Source organism: Apium graveolens, chromosome 7, assembly GCF_009905375.1.
Source record: "Apium graveolens cultivar Ventura chromosome 7, ASM990537v1, whole genome shotgun sequence".
NCBI lineage: Eukaryota > Viridiplantae > Streptophyta > Magnoliopsida > Apiales > Apiaceae > Apium > Apium graveolens.
Genome location: NC_133653.1, coordinates 171,012,764 through 171,032,205, shown reverse-complemented (window position 1 = coordinate 171,032,205; position 19,442 = coordinate 171,012,764). Strand labels below are relative to the sequence as shown.

Below are 19,442 nucleotides of genomic sequence, written 5' to 3'. Positions count from 1 at the left end.
CTTAAATAAAATAGATTCTTATTCGATAATCAAATATATCATGAAGGTCAAAGCAGCGGTCAAACTCAATAATCAAAATCATAAAAATGGAGAGGCAACTCCACAAATCCGATAATAATTGTCTAAATAGATATTCAAATTTATTCTCTAAAAACAAAGTCTTTATTCTAATTCAAAAAGCACGAAACAGAGTAGCACATATCTTCACATAGTTCTCATTTCTTATTCTTAATATGCTCCAAATTCTGAACCTGAAATATTAAAAGGGGTGAGCTACAAAGCTCGGCAAGTGCAAATTGACTAACTATTTAACTGAAAAACAATTGGTGATTTTAATAAAATATTTTTTCTCAAAAGAACAATAATTTTGTAAAATATTTTCTAGAATAAATCCAACCCAAAGTTTTATATTTTAAAATTTATAATTTAAAATAGAACAAAGTATATTTTATAACAGATCAGAATAGAGTAAAACAGAATGAAATGATAATTCTTATAAATACCACAGTCTTTATCTAAGGCCACACTTTTCCAATAGCCGGCATCTTATTCTTATTCTTATACTCATATACCACACTTTTTTAGTAGTCAGCATCTAAAGTTCAATAATCGTGTGCCCTTAATAGGTATCTAAAGTTTCACACTTGTACGCCTACTAAGGGTATCTAAGGCTAGTTCTAGAACTATAATGTAAATTACGAACGGGTTCGAAAATGTAGAGACTGGATTCTATAATTTATAAATACTTATATCTTATAATTTCAAAATCAAAGTTCTTATATCTTATACAAAATCAAAAACATAATTGAAATATCTTTTCCAAAAATTAAAAAGTAAGTCAAAAGTACTTACCTCAAAGTCGACACTTAAAATCTGAAATTAATAATGCGAACAAATCCTAAAATATATAAGCAGGACATAATTATTTATTCACCGATAGGTAAATTAATCAAGTAATTAATAACCAGCACATGTACGCACGCTGACTATATTAAATTAGTTAAATTATGGATGCAAACTAATGTCAACAAGACTGGACAAGTAAATTATCAAATTGTATTATGTATATTCATGCTAACACATAGACCCACTTTGTATACTAATTAATATTAAATCATAAGAATCTTACATAATTCCGGTACCAAAAATCGGACTAAACGCCTCGATAAAATAACAATTTAACAAATACTTTGGAACAAAATAATTCATGCCCAAAAGCCCAATAAAATATACACATACTTGTCACAACAAACTACCATGCATGCAAGAATATTAATACAACAAATCAAGTCAAATTTTATAACCTAACAGGATATCAAAGAAAATAAATGGGCGTTTAAGGCCCAACATAGCAAGCACATGTGACATGGAATTTTACACATCATCATAAGAACTAAAATGTTCATGTACTTTTCTACATGTATGGATCATAATGTGTTCATAAACAAAATTTACTTTAACCCAATTAACAAGCTAAGCTCACTTTTTTATTACAAAAATTAATGCAAACAAATAATCCTGCACTAGCATGACATCTCAAAATTTACAAATAAGATGAATTCCTTTTCTTTTAAAATTCTTTTTTTATCGCTAAAATCTAACATACAACATAACATATTAAAAAATTCATGCCAACTAAATAATTTATAAAATAATCATGGAAAAGCCAATTGACATATAAAATTTAACTTTGCACGATATAAAAATTAATTAACTATCATCATACTAAAAAGAAAGTATGGAAGTATATATATCCATACAGATATTCATGAGAGAAGATGTGGACATATAGGCATGACTCACTAATAGCACAGAGACACAACAATACATCGGAAACATGTACACAATTATTAAACAAGTCAAAAAAATAAAGTAAATAAAACTTAACATGCATGTACATGGTGCTCACACAAAGTACTACATTCAAGTGGTGGTCTAAGTTACATACTCGCATGCTTAAAAATAAAAGCAAAACTAATAAAAAGCAAAAGAACATATGTACCTGTTAGTGGGTGATATGGGCCTAAAATTAGCCGAGAAACATAATTAATGTTGAGTTAATTAGACCTGATACCGTCCAATAATGAAGCCCAATTAACGAGGCCTGAAGCCTTGATTATTTATTAATTTCATAATTAATAAATAGGGAGGATTAACAGCTAATTAAATGAGTCCGATCAGTGATATAACTTTATGGAAGATAGCCTTGAGAGCACTTACACCAACAAGAAGGCTGACTCCTTCTTTCTAGGACTTCAAGGTCTATACAAAGTCTAAGACTTGTTCAACAAGTCTCCTAAACCTAGTCCAATTCAAGGACATCCAAAATCTATATAAAGGATCTTACCCCATAAATCAAAACTATGTTTTTTGGCTTGATTCTCTAAACTCACTGAGATACGTAGGCATCTTGTGAAGGAAGATTGAAGCTACGAAACACAAGAGCAGCCATTAAAGGCCTTGAGCTCTCAAACCGTAACAATAAATATCGTAATAATACAATCTAGTTTTTATCCATAACATTTGGCACCGTCTATGGGAAAGCATAAAAATAACCATGGTGAACACACGGCGCAGAAACAACGCCCCTGAAGGAACACCGGCTGGGACAACTCAACCAATATCGTCGGTAGTGGAGATACCCCTGAATTCAACTTACGCCTCCACCCAAGGAGCAACGCTGGTAGGAGCAACTGAGGCACCGCCTCAAGGGATGAATACCCCGACTCTTTAAGATCCGAATCCCCAATTTCAGCAGCTACAAGCGCCTTTGAATCCTTAATCCATTGGGTATGAGTATTCGACAATTATGACCACTAATCCCCCTTACAGGATGCTCTTATATCCAGAGATTGGAGGGAGTGGGCACTCCAATCGGAGTGAAGCACAAGGGAAGACGCCCCAATACATATATGGTTTAGCTCATATTCCGAAGGATCAGGAATTCTCTAGGCCTTATACTGAAAGAGACTCTGAATCTTCGGATGATGGTGTGGCTCCAAGAAGGAGGCGTGCTGGAAAAAAACCAATGCATAATACTAATCAGCAACCTAGGAGCACCCGAGGGACGAATTCCCAAGAAGTGCCAGAGAGGATCAGGGCTCATGAAGCTGAGATCCAAAGGCTGAAGCATGACCAGGAGGCACACTTGACCCCAAGACCCCCACTTCCTCCAAGACGAAGGGATCCTCCTCCAATCATAGACCTGGATGGTCCCGTACCAAGAAGGTCTATTGTCTCAAGGGCTGACCCAAGTGATCTTATGCCCCTTGGAGATCTTGACGATCCAACTCCGTCATTTACCAGAAGAAATAAAGAATGCCCACATCTCAAGGAACTTTAAGATGCCCACCATAAAAGCATATGATGGTACTGGAGATCCCGCTAATCATGTCAGAACATTCTCTAACGCACTGTTATTGTAGCCCGTGAATGATGCTATTAAGTGTCGGGCCTTTCCTCAAACCCTTTCGGGAATGGCTCAAAGGTGGTATAGTCGTTTGCCTCCGAATTCAATTGGGTCCTTCAGGGAATTAAGTCAAGCTTTTATCAAGAAATTCATCAATGGAAGATTACATGAGAAAAGTTCAGCATCTCTCATGAGCATTGTGCAAGGAGCAAAGGAGTCCTTGAGAGATTATCTGAACCATTTTACAAAGGAAGCTTTAAAGGTCTCGGACCTTGATGACAAGGTAGCTATGAAAGCACTATAGTAGGAAACTAGGGATGAGTTCTTCAAGATGTCCTTGGCCAAGCGCCCCCCTAAAATCATGTTACAGCTCCAAGATAGTGTCGGGAAGTATATCAAAGTGGAGGAAAGCATGAGGAAGACGGTGTCAAACAATGAGCCCGCTGGAGGAAAGAAGCGAAAGACTGATCTAGAATATAATGCCAAGGACAAGTATCCTAGAACTGAGCAAAATTCTGATTTAACCCCAAAGAAGGGAGGACCTGGACAAAAGTTCACCGAATATGCTAAACTGAATGCTCCAAGAAGTTAGCTCTTGATGGAAATCGAGAAAGATAGAGATGTACGTTGGCCCAAGACCTTGAAGGTTGATCCTGCTAAGATAGATGGAAGCAAATATTGTAGATTTCACAAGGATGCTGGTCATGACACTGATGAGTTCCGACAACTAAAGGATGAGATTGAATTCCCTATTTGAAAAGGAAGGCTAAGCAAGTATACTGGAGACGGAGGAGAGAGGAATAATAATGGAAGAAGGAACTTCAATGATTGCAAAAGGGATCAGGATGATCAGAGGCGAAACCCCCAACCCAGTTTACCGGTGATAAACGCAATCTTTGGAGGACCACGACCCTGAGGGCCAGTGATTAATACAGTCTTTGGAGGACCGACTGCTGCTGGTTCATCTAAAAACTCAAGGAAAGCATATATTAGAGAAGTTATGTATATTATCGGAGAAGCCCCAAAGAGGGCTAGGATAGGAGTAAAAATGACATTCGATTATATTGATTTAGAGGGTGTCAAATTTCCTCATGACGATCCTCTGGTCATACACCAGTAATAGGGAACAGCCCGGTGAAGAGAGTCCTTGTAGATAATGGAGCCTCGATGGACATCTTACTCCATGATACCTTTATAAGGATGGGTTATAATGATTTTCAATTAACCCCAACTGGTATGCCAATATATGGTTTCGCTGGAGTCGAGTGCCCCGTGGAAGGGATAGTTAAGCTACCTCTGACTATAGGTCAAGAGCCAAGACAAGCAACACAGATGTTGGACTTTGTAGCGGTAAAGGTTGGATCAACTTACAATGCAATCATGGGAATAACGGGAATACATGCTTTCAAGGCAGTCCCCTCTTCTTACCATTCAGTGATAAAGTTTTCCCCCGGAACAGGATTGGAGAAGAGAGAGGAGATCAAGAGATGGCAATGAGTTGTTATGTAGCCTCCCTTAGGGTTGATGGAGTTGGGGGCAGATTTTGCCTATTGAAGATCTGGATATTCGTGAGAATGATGAGAAAAGAGGGAAATCAGCGTAGGACTTGATTCCGATCCCTTTGGCTCCTGAGGATTCTGAGAAAGTAACTTTCATTGGAGCATCACTAGAAGAACCCCTTAGAGGGAAGTTTGTGAGGTTTTTACAAGAAAATAGTGACGTATTTGCATGGTCAGCAACTGATATGCCTGTCATAGACCCGGAACTGATTACTCACAAGTTGAACGTAGATCTGAATCAAAAAACCGTGAAGCAAAAGAAAAGGAATTTTGCCCCTGAGATGCAGGAGGCAATCAATCAAGAAGTAGAGAAGCTCTTAGAGGCTGGTTTCATTGAAAAGATACAGTTTCCGAAATGGTTACCAAACCCTATAATGGTAAAGAAGGCTAATGGAAAATGGAGAATGTGTGTGGATTTTACTGATCTGAATGATGTGTTCCCAAAGGTTTGTTTCCCGCTGCCAAGGATAGATACATTGATGGATGCGACCGTTGGTCACGAGATGCTGAGTTTCATGGATAGATTCAGTGGATACAATCAGATCAAGATGCACAATGATGACATCCGAAAGGTATCATTCATCACTCTTTGGTGTTTTTTGGTAACTTGTTATGGCATTTGGTCTCAAGAATGCATGAGCTACTTATTAAAGGTTGGTAAATAAAAATTTTAAAGTTCTTATTAGGAAAATAATGGAAGTGTATGTAGATGACATGCTAGTCATGAGTCTTGTGAAGACTGACCGCATAGCCCATTTAAGGGAAGCTTTTGAGGTCCTAAGATACCACAAAATGATGTTAAATCCTGCAAAGTGTGCTTTCGGAGTGGGATCTGGAAAGTTTTTGGGATTGATGGTCACCATGAGGGGAATCGAAGAAAATCCTGATAAGATAAAGGCCATTTTGGACATGGAGCCTCCATGATCTATCAAGGATGTTCAAAAACTTACTGGAAGGGTCGCTGCCTTGGGACGATTTATCTCTAAATTCGGAGAGAAGTGCTTTCCATTCTTCTAATCCTTGAAGAAAGTAAAAGATTTCATATGGACTGAGGAAAGTCAAGAGGCATTTGAATGAGTGAAGAAATATACGGTTAAAGCCCTGATGTTAGACAAACCAGTCCTAAAGGAAACTTTATACTTATATTTGGCCATTTCAGAAAATGCCTTGAGCGCCGTATTGGTTAAGGAGGAACTTAGAGTCCAGAAACCCATATACTATGTCAGTAAGATTTTGCATGGAGCTGAGTTGAATTATTCGATTATTGAAAAGTTTGCTTTACCCCTAGTGATGGCCTCAAGTAAGCTGCGTCCTTACTTCCAAGCTCATAAAATTGAGGTGCTAATGAATCAGCCTTTGAGAAACATTATCCACAGTCCTAAAGCCAGTGGAAGGTTGATTAAATGGGCCATTGAGCTTGGAGAATTCGACATAAAGTATAAGCCTCGAACGGTAATAAAAGCCCAGGCCTTGGCTAACTTCGTGGTTGAATATACCATCCCCAACGAAGAAGTCGGGGGACAGTAAGATACTGAACCTCAGGGTAGAAAGGAAAATGAAGGAGGACAGAACAAGGACAAGGAATTTTAGGTTCTCTATTTTGATGGAGCATCAAAAAAAATTCGAGTGGAGCTGGGTTAGTTTTACAAAGCCCAGATGGATTCTTGACTGAATATGCTATAAAGTTAGACTTCCCAACCACAAATAATGAAGCTAAGTATGAAGCCCTGATAGCTGGCCTTGGCCTAACAGGGACATTGAGGGTCAAGAAATTGAAAGTTTATGGAGATTCGAAGCTTGTCATATCCTAGGTCAAAGAGGAATTTGAAGCAAGGGATAAAACCATGGCAAGGTATGTGCGCCTAGTAAGGGCCGTGATGACTCAGTTCGATGAATGCCATGTTGAGAACATTCCAAGAGAGCAAAATGCTAATGCAGATGCATTATCTAAGTTCGCCTCATCAGAGATAGAGAAAAGTTCAGGGAGTGTGTACTTCCGCATATTGAAAACATGAAGCATTGATGTTAAGCTTGTTGCCCCTATAGGGCTGGGAACATTATGGATAGATCCTATTAAGGCCCATATTCAAACTGGTTGGTTCCCGAGTAATGTGACTGAAGCCCGAAAGTTAGTCATGCGAGCACTGAGGTATTCCTTGATTGACAAAATTTTGTATAAAAGATTTTTTGTAGTGCCTTATTTAAGATGCCTCAGGCCAGACGAGGCTCAACTTGATCTAGAGGAAGTACACGAGGGCATATGTGGTTAACACTTGGGGGCAGGGCCTTAGCCCACAAAATCACCCGCTTAGGCTTCTTTTGGCTAGAAATGATGGCTGACGCCAAAGAACATGTGAAGAGATGTGATCATTGTCAGAAATATGCCCATGTAGTAAGGCAACCTCCTGAAATACTGACTTCCATAAACTGCCCAATCCCATTTTCTATATGGGGAATGGATATTCTTGGACCTTTCCCCATGTCCACTGCTCAAAGGAAGTTCTTGATCGTGGACATTGATTATTTTACCAAGAGGGTTGTAGCTAAGCCCCCGACAAAGATTACGACTAAGCAAGTCGCTCAGTTCCTGTGAGAGAACATTATATGCAGATACGGGATTCCCCGAATCTTGGTGACTGACAACGGAACATAATTCAATAATGAAGAGTTCAGAAAGTATTGTGAAGAGAATGAAATTGACTTGAGATTTACTTCTGTTGCTCACCCCCAAGCAAATGGGCAGGCAGAGGTTGCAAATCGGATCATTCTAGATGGGTTACAGAAAAGAATTGAAAAGTCCATAAATAATTGGGTGGATGAAATACTGCCAATACTTTGGCCCTACGAAATTGACTTGAGATTCACTTCTGTTACTCACCCCCAAGCTAATGGGCAGGCAGAGGTTGCAATTCAGATCATTCTAGATGGGTTAAAGATAAGGATTGAAAAGTCCAAAAATAATTAGGTGGATGAAATACTGCCAATACTTTGGGCCTACAAAACTACATGTAGAGTCACAACAGGAGTAACGCCTTTCATGTTAGCATACGGAGCAGAAACAGTTGTACCGGTAGAAATATCACATTCGTCCCCAAGGATCCAAGCATTTAACTCCCTCTCCACCTCCCTGAAACGGGTAAAGTTGGCCTTTGAAGCCTTCAAATACCTATCCATGTCCCTCTCGGGGATGGTTAGGTTGGCCATCACTTCCCTCAGGTTATGAAGAGCATCCTAAAGGTAAGTGTTTATCTGTAAAAGCATATCATAGCATAATAAGCTGAATATGTAAAGCAAGGGGAAGGAAAGGAATACTAAAAGAAGGAAGTAGAAACTTACCGAAGCCACTGCCTGAGAACCAAGGCGCTCAATCTGGAGATCATCAAAAGAGTCCACTATCTCAGCCCGATCTTGTTGTGTCACTGTTAAGTGGCATTTATGACACTTATTTATGCTCTAATAAGTTTTGATTTGGTGTATTTGTACTCAAGTTATTTTTGTTTTTACGTGTTTTCAAGTGTTTTTGCATTTCAGGCTTTACTTCGTGAATCAGGTGAATTAGCATTATTTTGATGCTAATATGGTGTTTAGGATGTATAGGAATAAAAGCTTGGTAGATTGGCTCGAAGCTGCAAGGAATAAAGAAGAATAAAAAATAAAGTTTTGGCAGAAGGCAGGCGCGCCCGCACTGGTGTTGCTCGCGGCCGCGCTGGGAGTAAAGAAAGGCAGCGCGCCCGCGCTGGTGAAGCACGCGCCCGCGCTGGGTCGGGATAAACAAAATCCTGATTCTTTTATAATTCAAATTGTTGGAATGCATGGACTGCTATATAAACATAACTTAGGTCATTTTTCAAGAGATATTCAGAGATTCAGAGTTTTCAAGTCATCAAAGAAGGAGAAGACGGCAAAAGACCTTTTGGCACAATTCAACAAAGGCGAAGACGATCTAGTTTATTCTTGTGAATCTTTGTTTTGAGTTGTAATTGTTTGCTTGTTTCTTGTTTTGCTGAAACTATATTCTTATGTGTACTTGGTTTTATTTATTCGTATAAAGACTACGTTGCTATTTCATGTTTTCATTGGAACCCGCGTTGGCGATGAGTTCGATTATGGGCTAATCGTTATCGTGGGGTTCTAGCGGATTTATTTATGGATTTTTTAGTTAAATTGTTTAATGCCTTAGTATGTGGTGATTGTATGATATCCTAGTATTGGTTGTGCGTACTCATCTTGTGAGCGTCGCGAACTTATAAGATAGCGTGTTAATTCTTAATAAAACGAAAGTGCATTTAAGGATTTAGAACTTGCCATGCTAGCATGGGTTCATGTATTATTATGCATGATTCGTAGGTAATTTTAACCATCTTACTTGCCCTATGTAACCAAGATAGATAACTTGTGCTTAAACCGTTATTTTGTCAAATTCTATAGACATATAGGGTCTCAATATAATTGGTGCCTATTCAGCTTTTATCTCTTTTGTGGATGTCTGGTAGAATGGTACTCGTGCAACAAAAGTTGGCGTTTATCAATTTCGTGTTGCCTGATTAGTGTCATCACCATTGCATGCTAAGGTTGAGAATAATAAGGCTATTGAATGAAGTAATTAATGAAGTTAGAATCCCATGCCTGTCATATATATTAACTCAGTCTATCTTATTCTCGTAGTTATAATATTTAGCGTAAGTCTTAGTTATAAATATTCTCAATTTGTTATCGTCTTAGCATTGAATAATAATCATACATTGTTGCTTAGGTGCGTAATTTAGATAGTTAACCAATACAGTCTCTGTGGGATTGAATCTGATTTATATCTTATACTACTTGCGAACTCGTATACTTGTGTGTAATATTGGTGCGTGTTTAGCGACTAACAAGTTTTTGGCACCGCTGCCGGGGAATGCAGTGTTAATTACTAGTTTATGTGCTTTCCATCAGTGGTCGTTAAAGTTCATTGACTCGGACATTGTTACTTATTTGTTTCCTTGTTTTATTTCAGGTGATCTAGCGAGGGTGTATGCATACGTGTTCGCGTACTTGTAAGAGAACACTGGATAAAGCCAAGGAAGAACTTGTGGTAGTTCATAGGGAAGTTTTTGAGGAAGATAAGAAGGTAGAAGAAGAGAAAGTTGAAGAGCCAATTGTAGTAGCCATGGTTGATCAAGCAGAAAATCTGAAGGCTTTGATGGACTATTCTAAGCCTAAGATTAATAACATTCAGTCTAGCATCATTAGACCAGCCATCGCGGCTAACACTTTTGAGATCAAGTCAAGCACAATCCAGATGATACAGAACTCAGTTCAGTTTGGGGGTTCTCCTACCGAAGACCCCAACATGCACATCAGGGATTTCATAGAGATCTGCGACACTTTCAAGTTCAATGGTGTGACTGAAGATGCTATCAAGCTGCGACTCTTCCCATTCTCTTTGAGGGACGAAGCTAAGTGTTGGTTGTTGGATTTTTAAACGTAGTGGGGCGTGGAAAAACACTTTTACACATACAAAATCCAAATAAAAGCATATAAATCGTGAATAAAAATTCGAGGGATCGAATCTAACCTTTTAAAATAATTCGGAGACAACGATCAGAGATCCTTAGCAGTTGCTCCTCAAGTGTGAAGCACTCCACCGGTATCCACCAAGAAAACGATGTTAAGGAGGAAGAAGGAGGTGGAGAGAATTGGGTTTTCCAAACTTTTTGGGTTTTCGGGTTTTCAAGGTTGGAATAAAATTAGGGTCTATAATAGTGTATTTATAGGCAAAATTTTCAGCTGAAATTTTCCCATAAATAATATTATTATTATCCCATTTATTATTCTCATTAATAAGTAAAACACCTTTTAATTATTAATCTTTTTTCTAAATACTTTAGAAATAATTCTCTCTCTTGATTTAATTTCCAAAAATTAAATCCTTTAATTAATAATATTAAGAACTTTTCTTAATTAATTTATAATCAATTAAATCTCATTTAATCAATTATTAAATTTGCCAATTAATTATTTATTTCATAAATAAATAATTATTAGCCATTATTAATTAATTCCTCCACCATTAAATCATTCTCTTTTTATGGTGTGACCCTGTAGGTTCAATATTAAGCCGGTAGTAGAAATAAATAATAATAAAACTATTTTATCATTATTTATATAAATTCTCTAATTTATTAAATATGATTAATTAATTGATCACATTTATTCTACATCGTGAGTGATGCTTCTCAACATATCGCGACTATCCGGATAATATGAATTCACTGCTTAGAATACCAAGAACCTGTCAGTGAATAGTTACCGTACAATAAACTCCTTCTACCCTACAATGTTCCGATTAAATACAAGGCATGGATCTCGTGTCAAGCCTATCTAATTCAATCACTTGCTTACCATTTACTATGCGTAGTTCTATGCAAATTAGAAACTCCTTTCTAATTTCATTCAATCTGGCCAGAGATTCCTGAACTAGCATAAGTGGATCAGCCTTGAACATTCGCTTCCTTCACTGGAAGGGGTAGATCCTTTATTGATCATACACTATCTTCGTGTACAAATTCCTATACCCAGAAGAGCCCTAATAATTGTCCCTGGAGACTAAGAACTAAACCAAAGCATAGTTCAGTGTACACAAGATGACTATGATGACCTCAAGTCTAAGGATACTTGTACAACTATCACTAAGCGAACAACTGCTGACACGTGAGTGAACTCTATCAGTTGTTCAGCTGGGCGAGTCATGTTCAGTGAACTTATTCCATAATAAGCACCTACATACTAGCTATAGTGTCACCACACAAATGTCTATGGGAACAGACATCCTTCATAATGAAGCAAGCATAGTATGTACCGATCTTTGCGGATTATTAATTACCAGTTAGTAATCCTATGACCAGGAACTATTTAAGTTTAGAGTTATCATCTTTTTAGGTCTCACTATTATGATCTCACTACTAGAAAAATATCAATAGACATCGACTAAAAACCGATGTCTATGAATGCAAAAATCCGATGTCTTCGTGGGTGATGTTAAAGACCCCCCATTTAACATCGGTTTTAAACTGATGTTAAATACAGCTTATAACATCAGTTCTTTGTTTAAAACCAATTTTTATATCTTGATATTAAATTTCTCATGCATATCTAATCTTCATATATCATCATAATATTGTATTTTTATCAATTTAAATATATGTGAGCTAAGCAAAATCTTTCAATTTAACAAATAAACTGATGTTACCAGTACCAGTAACAACAGTTTTCATCAAAAACCGATGTTAAAAATACCGATCTTTGCGGATTATTAATTACCAGTTAGTAATCCTATGACCAGGAACTATTTAAGTTTAGAGTTATCATCTTTTTAGGTCTCACTATTATGATCTCATCATAATCCATAAAAAGCTTTACTCTAAACTATGGTATATCTTATTTAAACACTTAAATAGATAAAGCCCGTAATAAAAACAAAACAAGTCTTTATTAATATCAATGAAATCAAAACAGATTACATAAAAGTTATTCCTAAATCCTAATACATGATTGGACTTAGGACATATTCCTTTCAATCTCCCACTTGTACTAAAGCCAATCACTCTGGTATCTAATACCCATCTCATCTTTATGACGATCAAAGTGACTTTCAAAAAGTAGCTTTGTGAGTGGGTCTGCTATATTGTTCTGTGTGTCAACTCTAATTCAATACAATACAAGAAATGTTACCGCGCTCCCACTAACCCTTTTGTAGACGCATGGTTCATCTGCGTTTTTGATAAAATCAAACTCTTTGATTGTCTCATCAAAACGAATGTTCCATCTTTCGAGAAGCTTGCTTTAAACCACATGTGGTTCGTAGCAGCTTACACACTAGGTTTTCATTTCCCTTGGAAAGAAAACCATCTGGCCATTTGCCAGATCTCATAGTAGTAGTAAGCAGTAATCGCAAGCAAAATCCGAACTGATTTTAACAGGGCTACAGGTAAAAGGTTTCATCAAAGTCAATCCATTGCCTTTGTTTGAATCCTTTTGCCACAAGTCTAGCCTTATAGGTCTCCACCTGGCCATCTGCTATAATCTATCTTTTGTATACCGTATACATAGATTCCATTCTGGATTTCATGGCACTATGCCATTTCTCTGAGTCAACACTACTCATAGCCTCATTATAGGTTACAGGGTCGTCATCATCAATGATCGATAACTCATTGTCATTCTCAATGACAAGGCCATTTTACCTCTCAGGTTGGCGAGACACTCTCCCTGACCTACGAATGGGCTGTTCCACAAAAGGTTGTTCAGTCAGAACAGGTGTTTCCACTTGATCCGTAGTAGTTTGTGCTTCTTGAACTTCATCAAGTTCAATTTTTCTCCCACTGTTTCCTTCAAGGATAAGCTCCTTTTCCAAGAAGGTAGCATGTCTGGAGACAAACACCCGATGATCGGTATAAAAGTAATACCCTAAAGTCTCTTTAGGATATCCCACAAAACTACATTTTATGGATCGATATTCCAGCTTATCTGGGTCAACTTACTTGACATAAGCTGGACATCCCCAAATCTTAACGTGTTTAAGACTCGGTTTCCTTTCTTTCCATATATCATACGAAGTTTGAGGAACAGATTTTGGAAGGCACCTTATTCAGTAAATATGCTGAGGTTTCCAATGCATAACCCCATAGAAATACTGGAAGATTTGCATAGCTCATCATGGACCGAACTATGTCTAACAAAGTTCGATTTCTCCTTTCAGATACCAATCTGGAGGAGTCCAGTGGGAGACTATACCATTTACTTAGAGATAATCTAGAAACACTCCATTAAAGTATTCACCACCTCGATCTGATCGAAGAGTTATAATACTATGTTTAGTTGTTTCTCCACTTCATACTTATACTCTTTGAACTTTTCAAAGGCTTCAGACTTGTGTTTCATCAAACACATATCCGAATCTAGATCTATTATCCATGAAAGTAATAAAGTATGAAAATCCACCGATGGCTTGCGTAGACATTGGTCCACATACATCTGTGTGTACCATTCCTAGCAAATCTGCAGCCCTCTCTCCATGTCCACTAAATGGAGACTGCAGTGCCACTATGAAGTGAGATTTTCATCATCCCTTTTCTTTTATTAGTTTGTTCAATCTGAAGTAAATTATGTCACATATATACAGACCATTATTTAAAGCACCACGTCCATAAAGAATATTATATCTAAGAATAGAACATACATTATTCTCAATAATAAATAAAAATCCATCCAAGTCTAACATGGGAATAATATTCCTCACAATCGAGGGAACAAAATAACAATTATTTAAAACAATAGTCTTGCCCGTAGGCATATGTAAATGAAATGATTCTACATCTTCAGCAGCAACTCTTGCTCCAATTCCCATCAGTAGAATCACCTCCTCTTCCTCAAGAGTCCTACTTCTCCTTGGTCCCTGCAACAAATTGCAGATATGAGAACCACAGGCGGTATCTAATACCCAAGTAGAAATTTGATTTAATGACATATTCACTTCTATCATGAACATACCTGAATCAGAAGAGGTAGTCTTACTATCCTTCTTCTTCTTCAATTCTGCAAGGTAAACCTTGCAGTTCCTCTTCTAGTGCCCCACCTTGTTACAGTGGAAGCAAACAACTTTGCTCTTGGGGTCTTCAGCTTTTGGTGGAACCGGCATTTTCTCACCTACTTTCTTCTTCTTGGAATGGTTCCTCTTCCTTTTCTTAGGATTGGAACCTTCACCAATTAGAAGAACAGAACTCTTCTTAGGGGGAAAATTCGATTCCGCAGTCTTCAACATGTTGTGGAGTTCAGGCAGGCTGACATCCAACTTATTCATGTGAAAGTTCACAACAAACTGCGAGAACGAACTCGGAAGCGATTGCAAGACCAGGTCTTGGCTCAGCTCCCCATCCATGACAAAACCAAGTTGTCCAAGACGTTCAATCAAATTGATCATCTTAAGTACATGGTCATTCACAGATGATCCCTCAGACATCCTACAACCGAACAGCTCCTTCGATATCTCATATCGAGCTGTCCTCCCCGCCACATCATACAACTCTTGTAGATGCATGAGGATAGTGTGAGCATCCATATGCTCATGTTGCTTCTGTAGCTCAATGTTTATGGAAGCTAGCATGATGCATTGAGCAACATTTGCATCATCTATCCACTTACGATACACAACATGTTCATCATTATGTGCATCACTAGCAGGTTCAGTAGGCTTAGGTGAGTCAATCACGTATTCCAGCTTCTCAATCCTGAGAACAATTCTCAAGTTTCGAAGCCAGTCAGCATAATTAGGACCAGTCAATTTGTGAGCATCTAGTATGCTCCTGAGTGATAGTGCAGAAGACATAACGTACAAAGTAAATCTATAAATGATAAACACATAACAACACTTAGCAAATATTCGATTTCATTTCAAAACACTATATGAATCGGGTCTTTATTCATAAGTGGCTCCCACTAGTTTTCCTAATTTATTCAACCCCCTACATGAAAAATTAAGCATTCATAATGTTAGTGGGAATAGGGATCCTACATTCCATTACACAACCCCGGCTGTAGCACGAACCGCCATGCAATGTACAATAGGCAGACAACTCTTGTCAATTACATCTCATGTTATTCCCTAATCAAACTTTAGCCTCTTGAATAATTAAGTCTCGGCTGTAGCACGATAAACTCAATATTCTAAGTCAAGTCAAACCCAACATTCCGTACAGTTGAATCAGTCCCCAAAGGCCCACGGCTGTAGCACGTACCGACCTTTAGATTCTTATTCAATGTACACATCTCTATGTAATAGACAAGTATTTCTTATTTCAAAATCAAAGCCCTCGGCTGTAGCACGAACCGACAATGATTCAAAAATAAGAACTACTTTTCTATCATGTTGGAAGGCTATGACCGACACAAGCCCGTTGTATCATTGGCCAATTACTACTTGATATTATTTAATTTTAGAGGAATTATATTATGTTACAATCATAATCATATTATAAAGAAATTCTTCCTTTTAAATTAAATATTTCAAATCAATAATCAATAATCAGATGATTCCCAGATCGGGTGGAGCATTGTCAAGAGGCGTCACTTAATAACCCTTTCTTACAGATAGAAATCTGTTGTAGACAGAATCATCCTTTCTCTCATATCGAAAATTCATATTCAATTACGTGTTTCACAAACACAAGAATCTCATGATTGTATTCATAATATTATTCTTAAGGTTATGAAACAATTTCACTATACTAGGTTGTCTAACAAACGCCTTATGTTCATTTAAGTTCACCTAAATCTATCATCGCATGATAAACTAAGCATATATCACATATATCAACATCAATAAACATGAAGGTAGGCATGTTACATCATCTATCACAATAGTCTAAGCATTACACATCTCTATGTATCACTTGAAGCATTTAAAATCAATTCAAACGATCAAAAACAGCTTTAAAACACTTCATGGAATATAAACAGTTCAAAACTTTTATATAAACTAAAATTGATCACTCCATTAGATCCGTCTCGGAAAAACGAATCCAACGGTATATTGCACGCCCAAAATGGAGTTACGAAACTCCCAGAAAATCAATTTTAATGTAAACAGTCGGGCTGTAACGCATTATAGGAACGCGTTACAAGCCCTGTAACACATTCCGGTAATGCGTTACACCGTAACGCATTCCGTGAATGCGCTACAGGTGTGTAACGCATTCCCGGAATGCGTTACACCCCTATAATTTTTTTTTTAATTTTCAGCAGCCGACTTCTTTTTCCTTCTCGAAAAATGTGCGTGACAGCTGTTGACAGCCGTGCAGAACAGACAGCATACAACACAGACATAACAGCAGTACAGCTTTGCAGATGTATTCTTTTACAATAACAATACAAACAATTCATACATATATATAATTATTTAATTACGAATTTAATTGCAAGAACTTCAAAAATTCATAATAAAAAATCTATACATCCTAAAATTATGAAAAAAATACCCAGACGATCTACAACACTTGTAGAACCTAGATCAACATTCAAAATTATTCTTAGAAACGATTTCTCATCAGGCAAAATTAATCCATAATATAACTTGTAAAAATCATAATTAATACATACAAGCACATAAAATTCTGAAATTTTTACCACAGATCTATATGCATACAACCTATGCTCTGATACCATTGTTGGATTTTTAAACGCAGCGGGGCGTGGAAAAACACTTTTACACATACAAAATCCAAATAAAAGCATATAAATCATGAATAAAAATTCGAGGGATCGAATTTAACCTTTTAAAATAATTCGAAGACAACGATCAGATATCCTTAGCAGTTGCTCCTCAAGTGTGAAGCACTCCACCGGTATCCACCAAGAAGGAGGTGGAGAGAATTGGGTTTTCCAAACTTTTTGGGTTTTCGGGTTTTCAAGGTTGGAATAAAATTAGGGTCTATAATAGTGTATTTATAGGCAAAATTTTCAGCTGAAATTTTCTCATAAATAATATTATTATTATCCCTTTTATTATTCTCATTAATAATTAAAACACCTTTTAATTATTAATCCTTTTTCTAAACACTTTAGAAATAATTCTCTCTCTTGATTTAATTTCCAAAAATTAAATCCTTTAATTAATAATATTAAGAACTTTTCTTAATTAATTTATAATCAATTAAATCTCATTTAATCAATTATTAAATTTGCCAATTAATTATTTATTTCATAAATAAATAATTATTAGCCATTATTAATTAATTCCTCCACCATTAAATCATTCTCTTTTTATGGTGTGACCCTGTAGGTTCAATATTAAGCCGGTAGTAGAAATAAATAATAATAAAACTATTTTATCATTATTTATATAAATTCTCTAATTTATTAAATATGATTAATTAATTAATCACATTTATTCTACATCGTGAGTGATGCTTCTCAACATATCGCGACTATCCGGATAATATGAATTCACTGCTTAGAATACCAAGAACCTGTCAGTGAATAGTTACCGTACAATAAACTCCTTCTACCCTACAATGTTCGGATTAAATACAAGGCATGGATCTCGTGTCAAGCCTATCTAATTCAATCACTTGCTTACCATTTACTATGCGTAGTTCTATGCAAATTAGAAACTCCTTTCTAATTTCATTCACTCTGGCCAGAGATTCCTGAACTAGCATAAGTGGATCAGCCTTGAACATTCGCTTCCTTCACTGGAAGGGGTAGATCCTTTATTGATCATACACTATCTTCGTGTACAAATTCCTATACCCAGAAGAGCTCTAATAATTGTCCCTGGAGACTAAGAACTAAACCAAAGCATAGTTCAGTGTACACAAGATGACTATGATGACCTCAAGTCTAAGGATACTTGTACAACTATCACTAAGCGAACAACTGCTGACACGTGAGTGAACTCCATCAGTTGTTCAGCTGGGCGAGTCATGTTCAGTGAACTTATTCTATAATAAGCACCTACATACTAGCTGTAGTGTCACCACACAAATGTCTATGAGAACAGACATCCTTCATAATGAAGCAAACATAGTATGTACCGATCTTTGTGAATTATTAATTACCAGTTAGTAATCCTACGACCAGGAACTGTTTAAGTTTAGAGTTATCATCTTTTAGGTCTCACTATTATGATCTCATCATAATCCATAAAAAGCTTTACTCTAAACTATGGTATATCTTATTTAAACACTTAAATAGATAAAGCCCGTAATAAAAACAAAACAAGTCTTTATTAATATCAATGAAATCAAAACAGATTACATAAAAGTTATTCCTAAATCCTAATACATGATTGGACTTAGGACATATTCCTTTCATTGGTTACACTCTCTACTGGCAGGGTCTATCACAACTTGGGAAGATATTGCTCAAAAGTTTCTCACTAAATTTTTTCCCATGGCAAAGACTGCAGCAATCAGGAATGCTCTTACCCAGTTCGTGAAGCAAACTTGAGAATCTCTGTGTGAGGCTTGGGATCGATATAAGGAGATGCTAAGGAAATGCCCACACCATGGCATGCCTGATTGGATGATTATCAACTGTTTCTACAATGGATTGGGTCCTACTTCTAGGCCCATGCTTGATGCAGCATCAGGAGGAGCCTTGTGGGCTAAGAGCTACGATGAAGCTTATGAACTTATTGAACTGATGGCTGCTAATGAGAACCAGAATCCTTCCCAGAGACTGACTCAGGGAAAAGTTGCAGGAATTCTGGAGTTGGATGCAACAACTGCTATAGCTGCCCAACTTAAGGCTTTGACAATGAAGGTGGACAATTTGGCTAATTATGGAGTTAATCAAATCACTAGTGTCTGTTAGTTTGTGCTGGTACCCATAAGACTGATTAGTGCGCAATTTCGAATGAATCAGCTCAGTTCGTGCGCAACTTCCAGTGATCGCAACAACCTGTGCCAGCCACCTATCATCCAAAAAACCGCAAT

At 37.1% G+C, this 19,442-nt stretch overlaps 1 protein-coding gene and 1 non-coding gene across 2 annotated transcripts; one reads left to right on the top strand and one right to left on the bottom strand.

The window, feature by feature from the left end:
* Positions 1 to 7,300: 7,300 nt before the first annotated feature.
* On the top strand, positions 7,301 to 7,933 carry LOC141674182 (uncharacterized). The gene is made up of 2 exons (XM_074480904.1): positions 7,301 to 7,557; positions 7,642 to 7,933. The coding sequence occupies exons 1-2, from the start codon at positions 7,301 to 7,303 to the stop codon at positions 7,931 to 7,933; spliced, it is 549 nt and encodes a 182-aa protein (XP_074337005.1).
* A 10,979-nt stretch (positions 7,934 to 18,912) lies between these two features.
* LOC141676335 (small nucleolar RNA R71) lies at positions 18,913 to 19,019 on the bottom strand. Its single transcript, XR_012556932.1, has one exon. It is a non-coding gene; the product is annotated as a small nucleolar RNA R71 (small nucleolar RNA).
* Between the last annotated feature and the right edge of the window lie 423 nt (positions 19,020 to 19,442).

Excerpts from the sequence above, each read along its gene's own strand:
- LOC141674182 (XM_074480904.1), top strand. The coding sequence starts at position 7,301 with ATGGCTGACGCCAAAGAACATGTGAAGAGATGTGATCATTGTCAGAAA. Across the intron at positions 7,558-7,641 it reads AAGCAAGTCGCTCAGTTCCT|AAAGTATTGTGAAGAGAATG; the intron begins GTGAGAGAACAT and ends TGAAGAGTTCAG.